This window comes from Xiphias gladius, chromosome 19, assembly GCF_016859285.1.
Source record: "Xiphias gladius isolate SHS-SW01 ecotype Sanya breed wild chromosome 19, ASM1685928v1, whole genome shotgun sequence".
Lineage (NCBI taxonomy): Eukaryota > Metazoa > Chordata > Actinopteri > Istiophoriformes > Xiphiidae > Xiphias > Xiphias gladius.
In genome coordinates this window covers 92,327-107,500 of record NC_053418.1, presented here as the reverse complement: position 1 = coordinate 107,500, position 15,174 = coordinate 92,327, and the positions used below count along the sequence as shown (strand labels likewise).

The following is a 15,174-nucleotide window of genomic DNA, read 5'->3' as shown; positions in this document are numbered from 1 at the left end:
ACATCTATAGTTCAGAGTTGACATGTAGTTACAGCCTCATGTTACTTTGGCACACACAGTGGGTTTAAGAGGTTAAACTGGTGTCAGATCAATAATCGGTATCAGACCCAACCCTGAGTTCAGTGTTTTAATGAGTGTCGGTTGTTGGCGAAGAACTTTTCCCTCTTTACTCTTTATTTTATTGAAAGTTTAGTTGGTTCTAACAAGAAAACATCTGTCATCTCTTTGTCTGGCACTTCTTCTTCTAGCTCTGTTCCCTACTGTTTGGCATCATTCAAAGTCTTTGTTCACTGTGTTACAGTGTGTATTCAGCGTGTGTTGAGTGTGAGGGCAGCAGTCTCTCAGTGATCAGCAGTAAACCAGCGTTCAGCATTCGTCTTTTCCTCTAAACTCTACAAACAGCTGCTTCTTTCAGTCTCCAGCCTGCAGCGTTTAGCTTCAGCATTTAGCATTTAGCATCAGTGTTTAGTGTGTTGCTCGGTGTGTTTGTGTGCGTGTGTGTTTAGCAGCCACTTTGATCTGCTAATGGCTGTTTTTGGCCGCAGGCTAAAATCATCACACACACACCAGGGACTCTGTCTGTGTGTGTGTGTGTGTGTTTGAGAGAGAGATGTCTTTATCTCCTGTGTGTCAGTGAATGGGGGAGAGGGAGATGATTGACGGCTCCCATCAGGACTCAGCCTCCTCCTGTCACATTAATTACTCCACCTGTCTCACATCCTGTCCTCTCTGTGTCTGTCTGTCTCTTACTCTTTCTGTCTCACCAACAAACTTTTTATGTATTCACTCTGCTCTGAGCTCATAAAGTGTTTTTTGCAGGTAACGTAGAAAACATGACGACCTGATAATCTGATAAACCAACTGAGTGTATTTACCTAACTACTGAACTTGTAGCAGCTATAATGTATATTTATATGATTCCACTGTATGAAACAACAATGTGAAAATAGTGTTTAATGTTCAGGAGTCTGTGGTGGTGGTGAACCAGTGATGAACAGGAGCTGGTGGAGACCAAAGCCAGAGCTAAAAGAGAGGGAGTACTGGCCTTAGATTCATCAGGTGGACACAAACACCAGATCCAGATGAAGGATCATGTTGCTCTGTCAGTGTTGTGGTAACTAATGTTTCTGCTGAAAACAGAAACATTAGTTAGTGAGAACATTTAAGGTAACTTCCCTTGAGTTTTTCCACTTTATGTTACTTACATCCAACACACACACAGCCTGTCATACGTATGTGTGTGTCAGGGCTGCTGTTCCTGTCATCAATATTCAGCCTGTCAGGCAGCACTGAGGGAACTGCGCTCCAGCATAGTCTGAGTGAGTCTTTAAGTGGTGCAGCTCTCTGCAGACTGCTGCATTAAACAGAGTGGTTTTATTTAGATTTCATGTGACTGTCAGCAGCAGTGACCAGAGAATACACCTGCTGTCAGCCTCACCCATCACTTTAACTCTGAGACAGATTATAATGAGCTGAAGAACTTTACAGGCTCAGTTCACATACAAGAAGGAGTTTAATGATCAGGTCCCACTGAGCTGATGCACTGTAAAAACTGCTCATAGGCCGTAGGAACCTAAATGATCAACATTTAAAGTAAAAATTAAAATTGATCCAACAAATCAAATAATAATCTGTGATTCGTTTCAAAAAGAGAAAGCACTGTTAATGTTTTCCATGGGCTGTTTAAAATAGTGGAGGGAGGAATGTTAAATGCAGATACAGCCACAGTGCGCAGGTTGGATGAAAAGGGGGACAAAGTCTTCTGTTCTTAGTGAGAGCGAGCAAACCCCTAATGCATCGCTAAGGTCAATAACATACTTTACTGTACTTTGACCTCCCCGTGGATGGAAATCCAAGAGTACGAAATCTGATTGTGTTCATGATGCAGCGCAGCGACTGGATGTAAAAACTATTACTGATCTGTTGGCTGCTTTTCATACACGGCAGACAGATTTGAATGGGAGTTCAAGACGAGGATCTTTCATTTCACACTGTGCCTTAGTTTCTGCATGACAAAATGGTACGACAGAAAGTGCTGTATTATTCCGCTCTTTAACATTTCTGTGAAAACAACTTTACAATATTACACCATGTTTATCTGATGAAATGGAAAATTCTGCAAAATCAGATAAATCATCAATTTGATGTGTAAAATAAAAACTGATATGATTCTCTTTGTCGTTTTCAAATTTCTGTAAAATGATAACACAATACGATCACATTACTGATAGACAGCAACTAAGTACATTTACTCAAGTACTGAACTTAAGTACATTTTTAGGTACTTTGAGTATTTCCATTTCTTTATACTTCTACTGCACTGCCTTTGTTTGAACAGCTTTAGTTGAAAGATTCTTTGCAAATTAAGATTCTTGCAGTAGAGCTTAAATACAGTGTTGATAAGTTAATTAGTCGATTGAGACAAAATTAATTGACAACTGTTTTGATAATTGGTCAAGTCACTGAACAGTCATTGAAACATTGCTTGGTTGCAGCTTGTGAAATGTGAGTCTTTGTTGCTTTCCTTTTTCATTATTTTATCAATTTTAATTTATTTAATCATTTTGAGCTTTGAACTGTTGATGGGATCAAATAAGCACGGAAGGTGTCACTTTGAGTAAATGTGATGACATTTCTCACTATTTTCAGAATTTTTACAAACCTGACAATCAATCAATTAATCAAGAAAATAATCAGCAGATTAATTCATAATGAAAGTAATAATTAGTTACAGTCCTGTACAATATAATTGACATCATCTCCATCTCAACCAAGCAAAGCAGTAAAATGCTGTTTACACATTAATGCATGAGTTATAATAATTTAACAATATAATATACAGTACAAAAATATATCTGTCACAGGGGCCATTTTTGATCTTGATTATACATAGAATTTTTTACTTGACTAAGATTTCAAATTCAGGGCTTTTATTTGTAATTTTATTTTTATTTTATCAGAGTGGTGTTAGTACTTTAACTTAAATAAAGAGTCTGTATACTTCTTCCCCCACGGCGTCATAATATCAGGACATGATTCCAGTTAAAGTCACTACCAAGAATGTTGAATTGTCGCTAGCTCTGCTGCAGGTTTTACGTTCTTGTATTTCAGCTGATATTTGGTCCTGAGAAGTGGGCTTTGTTCTACAGGTTCTTGAGGTAGTTCTAGGGAATACTGAGGAGTTTCCAGGAGTCCTTGAGGAGGACTCAAAGGTATTATTGTCTCACAACACAAATGAAGAGCTGCTCAGATCTGAAAAAAACAAACCAAAGATCTGACCTGTAGGTCAGGAGAGGTCTCACTCTAGACCAAAGTGTTGGACTGATGCAAGAACTGACCGACTTTTTGTCTGCAGAGTGAAAAATAGCGGACACACAAACACTAAACCTTTAACACTGTGTGTGTGTGTGTGTGTGTGTGTGTGTGTGTGTGTGTGTGTGTGTGTGTGTGTGTGTGTGTGTGTGTGTGTGTGTGTGTGTGTGTGTGTGTTACAGGGCTGGGTGTTGGAGGGAATCCCACAGACTCGCCTGCAGGCTCTGAGTCTGCAGCAGGCCGGAGTCATCCCCGAACATGTTGGTGAGAACAAAAAACAAAACGATACGATCAGCTCGGAGTTCACGTATATCTACTGCATACTGCAAATATGAATCCTGTCGCTGAAAAATAGTGTGCATGTCGTGTGTGCCAGTGATGTTGGAGGCTCCTGATGATGTGTTGTTGGAGAGGAGTCGGGGGAAACTGGTTGACCCACTGACAGGAGGTGAGTCCAGTTCAGTTCAGCTGAGCCCGTGTTGGACGGGGGAAGAGTAGGTTAGTGTTGTTCAGAGTTAAACTTAAGCACCTCATGAAATGTCAAGTCAATAAAGATGAAGGCTGCAGATATGTTAGATAACTAAAAAAGAAACGACTGTTTTAAAGTGGAACTGTACTTATTTTCCACATTAAACTGTTCCAGGTGTTGGGGAGTGCTACTGCAGAAGGGTGTAATTTTGGTTTCAGAAGTGGGGTGCACAATGAAGTCCAAGTTCTTCATGCTTCTCTATAATGTTTGTATACCAAAAAAGCCACATGAATCGCTGCATTATAAAGCTCCAACCCAATAATAACATGTGATTTCCTAAAATTTCCATCAAAAAATGACAAAAAAAATCAAAACACCATTTCCATTGTCAACAATTAACCTTTAACCTAAACGAATAATGTTCTATTTAGAGCTGGTGCTGTTACGGCATCATACGTATTTGATTGATGGTCAGTTTTAGTGACTTTTTAGGAGAAATATCTGTAAATAAAAACAGCAAAATGCAGGCTTCTTCTCAAACTCTACACAGCCCCAACAACTTTGACCGGGAGCTTGTACGTTGCCCGGAAAGTCAAAACCTGGGGTTAAAAAAATCGCCGGAAAATAACTGCTGTGTGTAGAGCTAAATGCTGTGACCTCACAGTATAACTGAAGGAGAATCAGACGAACATTTGAATCCTGTCTGGATTTTGGTTTGGTCGTCCTTCGGTCCATTAATCAAACTAGAAAGTATATGTCCTCCCATCCCCGGTGGAAATGACAGCCCTGCTGCTGCATATGTGAATATATGTCCGTAGTATAAAGCTCAGGTGATGTTACCTGAGTCAGTGTGGGTTGGGTCTGAAGACCCTTGTAGCCCCCCCCAATCTCTTTTTCAGGCTACAGGCTCCAGGATACATTAACCGTTACCAGCATAACACATCCCAATCTGCCACCCGGCTGTCAGAGGTCCAGGTGCATTGTGGGTAATGTAGGTACCAGGCTTTGACAAAGAAGAAGAATATATGGAATAAAAAAGACGATAGCTCTGGTTCTAAAGCTTCGATTTTGATCTTTTTTTTCTTAAACTGTTCACCATGAGACCGATTACGTTACAGGAGGGACATGAGAAATCTGTGGAGAATTGTGTCTTAACACTAAAGCTGACAAAAACATCTCAACTCAAGCTCCTCTTCCTCAGTCTGCTGATGATATGGTCGAACACTCTACAGCAGTAAACGGACCCTCAGACAAGGTTTTTATGTGCTTGACCTTGGCAAGGTCAAATTTAACACTATACAAACGTAACTCATGACATCTCTTCCTGTCTACAGACGTGTACCATCAGACCTTCATCTGGCCAGTCGATGACATCATCACTCAGCGTCTGGAGAAGGGGCGGGGCATGTCAGAGACACAGCAATTGGTTGAACTGCAGCATTTCCGCTGTGAGGTCACAGGTCTGACTTCAGCTTATCAACACGTCCTGAAGATCATCAACAGTGACCAACCACACGCCGACGTCTATCAACAAGGTATAGACCCACAAAACGACCAGCCGCACACTGAGGTCTACCAACAAAAACATAATGTGTGCCAATTATACAGTCGGGGCGGTCGACTTTCTCCAGGGCATAAAGGGAACCCAGCACAGTGCAGGCGCCTGCTTCAGTGGAATGAAGTCCTTTATTATAAATAAAGGGCCAGCGCCAGCATGAAGTGACTGAGGGGGCAGTTAAAAATTGTGAGGGGTAGTAAAACAGTAGGCATTTTTATCATCCGGAGGGTGACTATATATACAAAAACAATTCCCTACCTTACCTTTCAACGTGTTTGTGTGTCACGGCCATAATATAAAATAGGAACATTTGGGGCATTAAGTTTGGGCTCGGCGATATCATTGCTGCTGCCAGGGCTACTGGCCCCAGCTGGGGTCTTACTATGTTTCTTACAAAGCCACATTCTGATATCCATCCTTATTCCTGAACTGGTTTTTGGCTAAGCAAACAAGCTATGTAACACAATGGTTGAAGTTTACTAACCATTTAGCAAGCAAACAGCTTGAGTGTTACCAGTTTTAACTTTTTTTTCTTTATCCCATTGCGTACAGCGTGCTGTGAGGTGCAAATCTAATAAATAAACCTCAGAATGACAACACATAACAAACAGCACTGCCCAAAGCTCTGAATTAACAGCACTATGTTTCAGAACCGTGTTTGATTGCTGTTTGTGTAATGGGAAAAGACGCTGGATCAGATAACAAGCTTAAGATATTTTATAGAGGAAAAGTTCAAAGGTTTTTCATCACTGCCGTCTCTATGACACTTGTATCTCAGCCAATCTTTTTGTTGTTTTTGCTATTAAAAACTGGTGGGCAGAAAATACCACAGAGCTCCCTCTTAGTGCTCAGGTTTTTGGAGAGCTCCTTCAATATGCAGACGATTCCCTAATTTATATATCAGCTTCACTTCTGTCCAGTAAAATATTGTCTGAAGAATTCAGGATAAGTGTCTCATATCCAGTATTTTAGTCCAAAAAAAGGCTTCACTCTCCTACTCTGATTTAAACATCAATTTTGTGATATGGTGCAGTCGTTTGGTCAGATGTGTCACCGTGATATATGACTGCGTGTGTGTATTTGTTATTTAGCATCTCTAACACTCATGGTGTTGTTTCTGTAGATGAATGAGTGAAGTTAGAATCCTACAAAAGTTCTGCGTTTGACTCGATCATAGGTGAGCTGTTTTTCTGATAAACTGATCCAGTATCAGTCTTTTTTTAATTTATTACTGACCTGAATATGACTTTTGATCAGTGATACTGATCGGCCCCCCAGCAGCTTCACTTGCTGTTTTACTGTTGACCGCCTGTGTGCAGCAGGAGGTGTTTTTCTCAAGACCTGAGTGTCAGTGAATCTTTATAACCGTCAACATTTGAATCTTGCGTACTTGTAATGTAACTGATTCAAATAAAGCATTTAATATGTGTGTTGTCTCAGTGCTGACTTTCGTGCGGACTCGCCGTCGCTTCAGAACTCCCAGAATCCTCCTGCTGGGTCCGCCGGGGTCGGGGAAGAGTCACCAAGCCACACTGTTGTCAGAGAAATACAAGATGGTGGACGGTACACACACACACAAGCACACACACACACACACACACACACACACACACACACACACACACACACAATAATGTTTCCAGTTGTCTGTCCGTACATCTGTCCCAGTCGCGTTATCTCAGGAACGCCTTGAGGGAATTTCTTCAAATTTGGCACCAACGTTCATTTGGACTCAAGGATGAACTGATTAGATTTTGGTTAAAATTTGTAGCTTATTTGCATATTTGAGGTTTTGTTTAATATCATGGCTACAAATTTGTGTCCTCATACAAGGAATCTGACTCTGTTTGTTGTTCTCTCAATTAACTTACACACTAATACATTAGACATACAGCAACAGCAAATCCAGTGTCCGATTAAAATGCAAGAAATAGTGGATTGAAAGTTTAATTTAATGATTATGAGATAGCAGGTGATGCCAGCTCATTTAATTTACTGCAACTAACTTTTCACTCTCTACATCCAGACTATGAAGGTTGGACAAAAACGTTTATCCCAAAATCTGTGTCAGATCCCGTTTTACTCTAGAGACTGAATAACTCACATGCATTAACTTCACTGCCACTGGAAATGTGTCCAGTTACACTCTGACACTGCAGCGATGGAGGCGATGATAGAGAGCACAACTCAGAATCAGCTGAGCGGTTCGTCCGTACAGATATTTACTGTGTGATGAAAACAGGAAAAACGTTCTATTTTTAAATTTGCATGGAGCTTTTTTCGCCTTAAAAACTGCCATTTAAAGTACAACCCACAGGCACACTGATGGCCTTTCTGATTGGCCCAACTTAACCTGGATTGTAGAGACTATAACATTGGCCTGTAAATACAGGAAGTGAAACCCGAGCAGGAATAATTTAAATGATGTTCAGTGCACTGCAAAATAGTAACCCCTTAACAATATAATAAATACAGTATGTATACGTATTTTGTTGTATTTTTGTATTATTTTAAGTATAATTTCAACCCATCTCGTCACCTGTCTGCCTGCCTTCCTGCTTGCCTGCCTGGCTGTCTGCCTGACTGTCCGTCTGTCTGTCTCTCAGTGTGTTGTGGTCAGCTGTTGAGGTCCGTAGCGGCTGATGGTTCGAGTCTGGGACAGGAGATCCAACCATACCTGGATGATGGACGACCAGGTAACCCCACACACACACACACACACACACACACACACACACACACACACACACACACACACACACACACACACTTATTATTTCTGTGTAGATCCTCAGCAGCAGACAGATTCTTTTAAGTTTGATACCTGTCTGCAGCCCCTGGGGTTTTTCACTCACTAGTGCAGTGCCCGTCAAGCTGGAGCATCAAGGGTGTGTCTCAATTCAAAAGAAAACATGGTTACCATGGTATCGACAAGTGCAGTTTAAAATAAATGGAGGAATTTCTGTCGATTTTCTCAACAACTACTCATCCAAAAAAAGTTGCCGCTTAATCAGGTCCTCAGCAAGACAGACAGAGAGACAGAGACAGACATATGGTGAGAGAGACAGTCAGACAGACATATGGTGAGAGAGACAGTCAGACAGACAGAGACAGAGATTCCTCTATTTATAGTCAGATACACTACAATCTACAAACACACACACTCCTCCCCCATCTCTTTCATTCTGCACCGTTCTCCTTATATTTCTCTCCTGTGTGTGTGTGTGTGTGTGTGTGTGTGTGTGTGTGTGTGTGTGTGTGTGTGTGTGTGTGTGTGTGTCTGTGTGTGTGTGTGTGTGTGTGTGTGTGTGTGTGTGTGTGTGTGTGTGTGTGTGTGTGTGTGTGTGTGTGTGTGTGTGTGTGTGTGTGTGTGTGTGTGTGTGTGTGAGAGAGACAGAAGATGAGAGCTCTCAGGTGTGATCACAGCATCTGTGTTTAATAATCAGCAGCTGACAGAGTCCATGTTCAGAAACATCACTGAGCTGCTCTTCTCCTCTTATCATGACGGACCAGTATCCAGCATCCATTACATTCATCCAGACCATCCTTCAAGCTACAATTTATTTCCACTACCAAACATCTCTCAAAATCTGCATGAACATGTCCAAAGCTGTTGGCATATAATTGATTCTCATTTGTTGTGCTACAGTTCTGCCTGAGGAAGCAATTTCACCACTAATATCCAACAATTATTCAGTTACAAAAATGTTTTCTTTGAATTCTGTCCAGCTCTGATGAATTGTCTTTACCAGACACCAAATCTTAGACAGCGAACTCCAGACAAACTTCTCCTGGGTAATTCCTGCGTGTTTGTGGCTGCGAATATTAACTGACTCAACAGAAGCAGCTCATTTCTGATTATTGTTTATTGATGAACCTGTCGGTGCAGTTCCAGACACCCTGGCGCTGCAGGTTCTGGAGCAGCGTCTGAGCCAGGTGGACTGCAGCTGCAGAGGCTGGATCCTGCACGGCTTCCCCTGTGACCTGCAGCAAGCCAAGAGCCTGCAGGAGTCCCAGCACCAGCCCAACAGGTACTTTACACTTACATACTACTAAGTACATATACTGCTACTATTACTGCTACTACTGCTACTGCTACTGCTACTACGACTACTACTACTGTTGCTGCTGCTACTACTGCTACTACTGTTACTACTACTACCGCTACTACTACTACTACTGCTGCTACTGCTATTACTGCTACTACTACTGTTACTACTACTACTACTACTACTACTACTACTACTACTACTACTACTACTACTACTGTTACTACTACTACTACTACTACTACTACTGTTACTACTACTACCGCTACTACTACTACTACTGCTGCTACTGCTACAGTCCTGCCAGGATCTGACTGAGTTTTGTTGATGTCATTAATAAGACCCCAAATGTGAAACCAATTTCAGTGCAGAATGGATGATTAGATGGATGGAGGGAGGGATGGTTCAGTGTCAGGTCAGAAAGTTTTATTTTGGAAGCTACATGTGAAGATTTAGTGATCGTTCTCGTGGCCTTCCTCCCAACCGGCTCCAAAAACCGAATGGTTTGTTTAAGGTTGTGGGTGGGTGAGTGTAGGTAGACGGTTAGAAGTGGCTGGTTGGTGGAGCTTGTTGGAGGCCTTTCACTGTCTGAGGGGAAGCTCTGGCTGAGGAAATGACTTCAGGGGAAATGAAGGGAAAAGGGTCTGGCAGCCCGACTGAGTCTGGTGTGATGAGAGAGCTACTTACACAATCCTTCAGGCACAGGAAATCACCGATTCAGTCTGCTGACACGGTGATGCAGTTTGTGCAATGAACCAGTTTGAGCAGCCGTTACCATCTGATGCAGACAAAGAAGTGACCAGGTGTTACGATTCTGCGTGTGCTTGACTCAGGTTAGTCTTCGCCAGCTGTCGATGAACGACTCCTGAGAAGCTGCCAGTAAGGAGGGGGCTTTTATGATCCAGTCCTGAAGGACTCGTATCTCACATGGCCCACACCTTGCAGGTCGTAGAGGTCCCTTGAGAGTTTCCTGAAGCTCCTGTACGAACTCTTCTTCTTCTGTCAAACAGGAAGAGGCGGAGACAGGTGACATCTTGGGTGGAATTTTTCTATAGAATGTGTAACAGAGACACTGTTTCTTCATAAACCTGGTTTGGCACTTCTGTACTCACATTGACTGAAACTGATATGTCTATGGTAAGCCAGTATCAGCCTAGTTCTCATTCACAGCTGTACTATTGTGACTTTTTGTCTTGATCCAGATCAGATATCCAGGTACAGGTCACATGTTAAAACCCCTTAAAGTTTAACAGGCCCACAGTCACTAAGGTCTGGATACTATAACGTTGATTCTACCACACTGTCTGATACACACACACTGAGTGGCGCTGTGATGTTGTGTGTGCTGATGAATATTTAATGCAGCCGACAGCTCTGTTGCGACATGCTAACTGTTTTCAAAACAGCCCTCTTTAAATCCTCCGGACGCTTTGTTTGATCGAAACAGTTGAACAGCTGATTCCTGTGATTAACTGACTGGTGTGACCTCTGACTGACCTCTTCTCTCGCTCAGAGTTTTCTTCCTGGAGCTGACAGATGATGTTTGTCTGGAGAGAATCACCCTGAGAGCTACGGATCCAGTCAGCGGAGAGAGGCCAGTACAACCAGTTTAAGCAGTAAACTTCTAGACAGCTACATCTTTACAAACACGTGTTCAAACAGAGCTTTATTTTAAATTCAAAGTTTCCAAAGATCAAATGTGTTGGACTGAATTTTGGTGACATGTGTCTAAGTGAAGCAGCGGACATGTAGAATGTTTCCATAAAAAACGAGGAATCTGTGGTTGAATATTTCCCGCCGCCCTTCATAAAGTTTCTATCGGTTGCATCAAAACATTTACCTCCTTTTTCCTAAATCTACTGCAGACGACAGAGCTGATGTTGATCCCAGGAAACATGTAACTACTTAACTTTTGCTTCTCAAATGCGGATGAGTCTGACAGAGATGAAGCTCCACTAAAGTTAATTTCTAGGGCAACAACACAACTTTCATCCAACCATAGATGAAACTGGTCACTGATCGACTGTGGATAACCTGTCAGTTACGCTTACGTCTCAGTTTCTGCCAATGGAGTATCAGCGTTTGCTGTCGTGACTCCGTGAGCTCTTACTAACAGGAAACAAGCCTGAAACAACCAGATCAATAAATCTGTGGGGATGTTAAAATAAATGAAATACTCCTTTGTCCGTTTGAGGGAAATATTTTGCTTGTATCAACACCAACACGACCAGAGCGTCTGCTTCATATAAAGTACATCTGACAAGCAGTTACTGGGAAGGTGACTGACAATTCACATCGATTTGTTGTGAAGGTACAAACGTAAGAAACGTCAGATGTCTTCCTCCCGCAGGTTTCACGCTGTGACTCGGCCGGCTCCGAGCTCCCGGGTCCAGAACAGACTGCAGACCAGACCGGAGGACGGCGCGCGCACTGTAACACACACGCTGAACCAGTACAGGATACACACTGCTGTTCTGCAGGTACACACACACATTTGTACTTCTGTACCTGTGAAAACCCTCAGTAACCTGAACCCGATCTTGACCCATCAAAGGTGACGTGAAGCTAAATGACCTAAATATCCGTCACATGTTCGTTGGCTCGTTCTTCTGTTCTGTCTGAGGTTTAGACCAGTTCCAACGTCCACTCTCACACACTCGCAGACTAGAGGAAAACAGAAGACCACGAACAAAATATTAGAGTATATTTATCGATATCAAAAACCTGCCAGGTTTACATTCACATAGAAAGATTATATAAAACCATCCTCGTTACATTGTGTGTGTGTGTGTGTGTGTGTGTGTGTGTGCGCGTGTGCAGTCTGTGTATCCGGATGCGGTTCATATCGATGCTGATCAGGATCCTCACTCTGTGTTTGAGGCTCTGGAGAGCAGATTAAGTACTGACTGACAGGAGGACTCACCTGGACTCACCCGGACTCAGGTTGGAGAGACAGAGGAGAACACAGAGCGTCTCCTCTGCTTCTACTCATCTAAACTACTTTTTAAATGTTCTTGGTTTGTTCTCAAAAAAATAAAAAAATTTCTCTTTTTCCTTTCATGAATTTTAATCTTTTATTTTTTTATTTTCACTCCTAAAACACCGTCAGAATTTCGATGGACAGATTTGAAAAGAGGAAGAAAATCGATGCGGCAGAACCAGAGTTGGTCTTTTTTATTACACACATTCGTCTTCCCTGTCAAAACCATTGTGGCGACCGGCCCGTCGGGATTACATCCCCTGTCAGGAGTTCATTCATGTTTTATCACCCACAAACTTCCAATAATCCAATCACAAGTCCCCACAAAACCTGCGCAGTGTGAAACCGACCTCCAGGAAATCGGGTGGTGTGTCTCAGCTCAAGACAGGAATTACGTCAGCAAATGCCTCACTCATGATTACTTAAGCTTTTACGTTGTTGCTAACAAGTGGCTCATTGTGTCTATACTGACACTACTGTAAGCTGTTACTAATGCTCTAAGAGGAGCGGCTTCTGTAGAGGAGGTAAAAGCGCTAAATCCAATTACAAGTTGGAAGCCAGCTCATTTAGTGTTGGTGACGCTGAAGTCATGTGACCGCGGTGTAGTTCATGTAGAGCCTAACTGAGCTTTTTCCTGAGCGGAAGTCAGTTTAAGAAAGTCAACTTTGACGTATCCGCGGCTGGAGGCCGACGTTACCACTGAGACTCGGTCTGAGATGAAGCTGCGACGGTTCCTGCGAGTTCCACGAGTCTGCAGCTCGGCTGTCGTGAAAATCATTCTGTCGTCTCTGTAGCAGAGCTGCTGGATATGAACGTGCGACAACATCGAGAACTGAGAAGATACAGAACCTGAAAATATAAAATCAGGAACGTTTCAGTCACAAGAGATGAAGATACTAAGCGAGAAGAGGGAGGAGAGGGAGAGGAGGACGACAAATATGTCAACTGCACAGATCAGTTGTTGAATTAATTTTGTCTATTTTCTTATTTTCTATAAACATCTCTCACTCATTTTCCTCAAACGTCACTTAAAGAACATCAGCGTTCATGATAAAAGTATAGAGCAGAAAATAAACAAACAATATAAACCTGTATCAATCCTGTGGGTATTGGCTCCTCCTGCAGTCGATCGTTAAGCTGAGAGGCTTCGTTTACGACGCTTTTGGGAAGCTCCTCTCAGTCAGTTGGATTTTACTTGGTCTCGGCCTTGAAACCAAATCATCCTCCAGCCTGTTACACTGACGAACGCCTGTCCAGATGTGTGATTTAAACAGTGTCACCTGCGCAGATGTGCGATCAACTTGTGTATCAGAGGTCAGCGCGGAGTCGTGTTCACCGTCACATGAAGCAGTTTACAATGAATCGGGGATGCAAACAACTCGTTTTTCAACGTCGGTTTGGGCGACTTGAATTATGTCTCCTGAGAAGGACAACAGGCGACGATGTGGCCCAAGACGACGCTATGAGAGCGGTGGGAGTCAACCAGAGCAGCTCGGCGTAAAGCTCCGTGAAGCCGAGAACAGCTGCAGGTTCGGGTTCAGCTGATAATTCTCTGTAGGTTCATCACCACCACAGACTCCTGAACATCAAACCCCGTTTTCACCTTGGTGTTTCATACAGTGGAATCACATTAATACACATTATAGCTGCTTTAAAGGAAAACAGTCAGAAACCTGCAGCCTCAGTCTGATACTACAGTTCTCTACTGGCCCTCAGACACACTCTGATTTAAAAAAAAAAAAAAATCATACAAGTGTGTGTGTGTGTGTGTGTGTGTGTGTGTGTGTGTGATGAGGAGGAGGACTGTCGCCTCAGGCAAACATCTCTAAAACCTGTTCACGTCTCAGAGTTCAGCTGCTTTCAGCCTTTTTTACAGGCGTGAAAAAAAACAGATGTTTTTAGAAATAATTCAAAAACATTTTTGACAAGCGTCAGTTTCAGAGTCGATGGTCCAAACATAATTTATTATTTTTTAATGTCCAACATCTTCAGGATAAAATACTTAAATGTGTTTGGAGACACTTTCACACTCTGATCAGCTCACATCTGTCCTCTTTGACAATGATGTCTTTAAAAGAAAATAATCTTTTATATGATGCAAATTTCTAAGATAATTTCATATAAATGATTTCCCCCCATCACCCTGCGGTCCTAATCTGGGTCTGAAATCTCTCCATGACTTTATCAGGGTCAGACGGTGAATTCATCCTATAAGTGTGTGAAGTCTGAATTTACAGCAGGACAGAGTGAAGGAGGGAGAGATTTCAAAATCACCACAAGAGACTCGAAACCGAAATTGAGAAGGTCTTACAAAAGTCTGAACTTTAACCTGGTGAGCCTGCGGAGGCCCGGACTGTCAGCGATTTGCTCTGCGAATGGAAACGTTGTTGGATTATTGGCTGAACGGATGTAGAACTGGACTAAGGGGATTTTTCATTGGACGGGGATCTGAACTGATTTGGCTTTTCTGGACTTTGGAGCAGGAATAACCTGATCCGGACCGAGGTGCCTGGTTCGCGGGGAAACCCTGAACTCGTTTGAGCTTTTTGACTTGGACTCTTCTAGCTCCTCTGCTGATCAGGGACTGGGGGACACACTCACTTTGAAGGAATGCAGTTCACAGCACATTTGTCTGTTTGGGTTCCTTCAGTGCTGGAGGGCGGATGGTGTTGCCTGTTTTCGCCGTTAATGTGAATTCATTGTGTTGACTGACCGACGGCCTGAAAAACCAGGAGGAAGACCTCGTAACACAGACGTCGCCGTCCCGGACGCAGACGTGGACCGTGAGCACGCGGTTGCTATCACT

At 42.7% G+C, this 15,174-nt stretch overlaps 1 protein-coding gene across 4 annotated transcripts in view; it reads left to right on the top strand.

Annotated features, from left to right (window-relative positions):
• The window catches only part of ak8 (adenylate kinase 8), a 19,464-nt gene extending 7,012 nt beyond the window's left edge, over positions 1-12,452 (top strand). For 3 of the 4 annotated variants that reach the window (XM_040154302.1, XM_040154301.1, XM_040154299.1), the window contains 10 exons: positions 3,495-3,576; positions 3,689-3,760; positions 5,116-5,316; positions 6,780-6,902; positions 7,946-8,035; positions 9,069-9,134; positions 9,229-9,370; positions 10,902-10,982; positions 11,739-11,868; positions 12,209-12,452. In XM_040154302.1, the coding sequence (XP_040010236.1) occupies positions 3,495-3,576; positions 3,689-3,760; positions 5,116-5,316; positions 6,780-6,902; positions 7,946-8,035; positions 9,069-9,134; positions 9,229-9,370; positions 10,902-10,982; positions 11,739-11,868; positions 12,209-12,298 (1,077 nt within the window). In that variant the 3' untranslated portion in view covers positions 12,299-12,452. The remainder of the gene's footprint in view (positions 1-3,494; positions 3,577-3,688; positions 3,761-5,115; positions 5,317-6,779; positions 6,903-7,945; positions 8,036-9,068; positions 9,135-9,228; positions 9,371-10,901; positions 10,983-11,738; positions 11,869-12,208) is intronic. The other variant, XM_040154300.1, reaches the window with a different exon arrangement.
• The last annotated feature ends 2,722 nt before the right edge of the window (positions 12,453-15,174 follow it).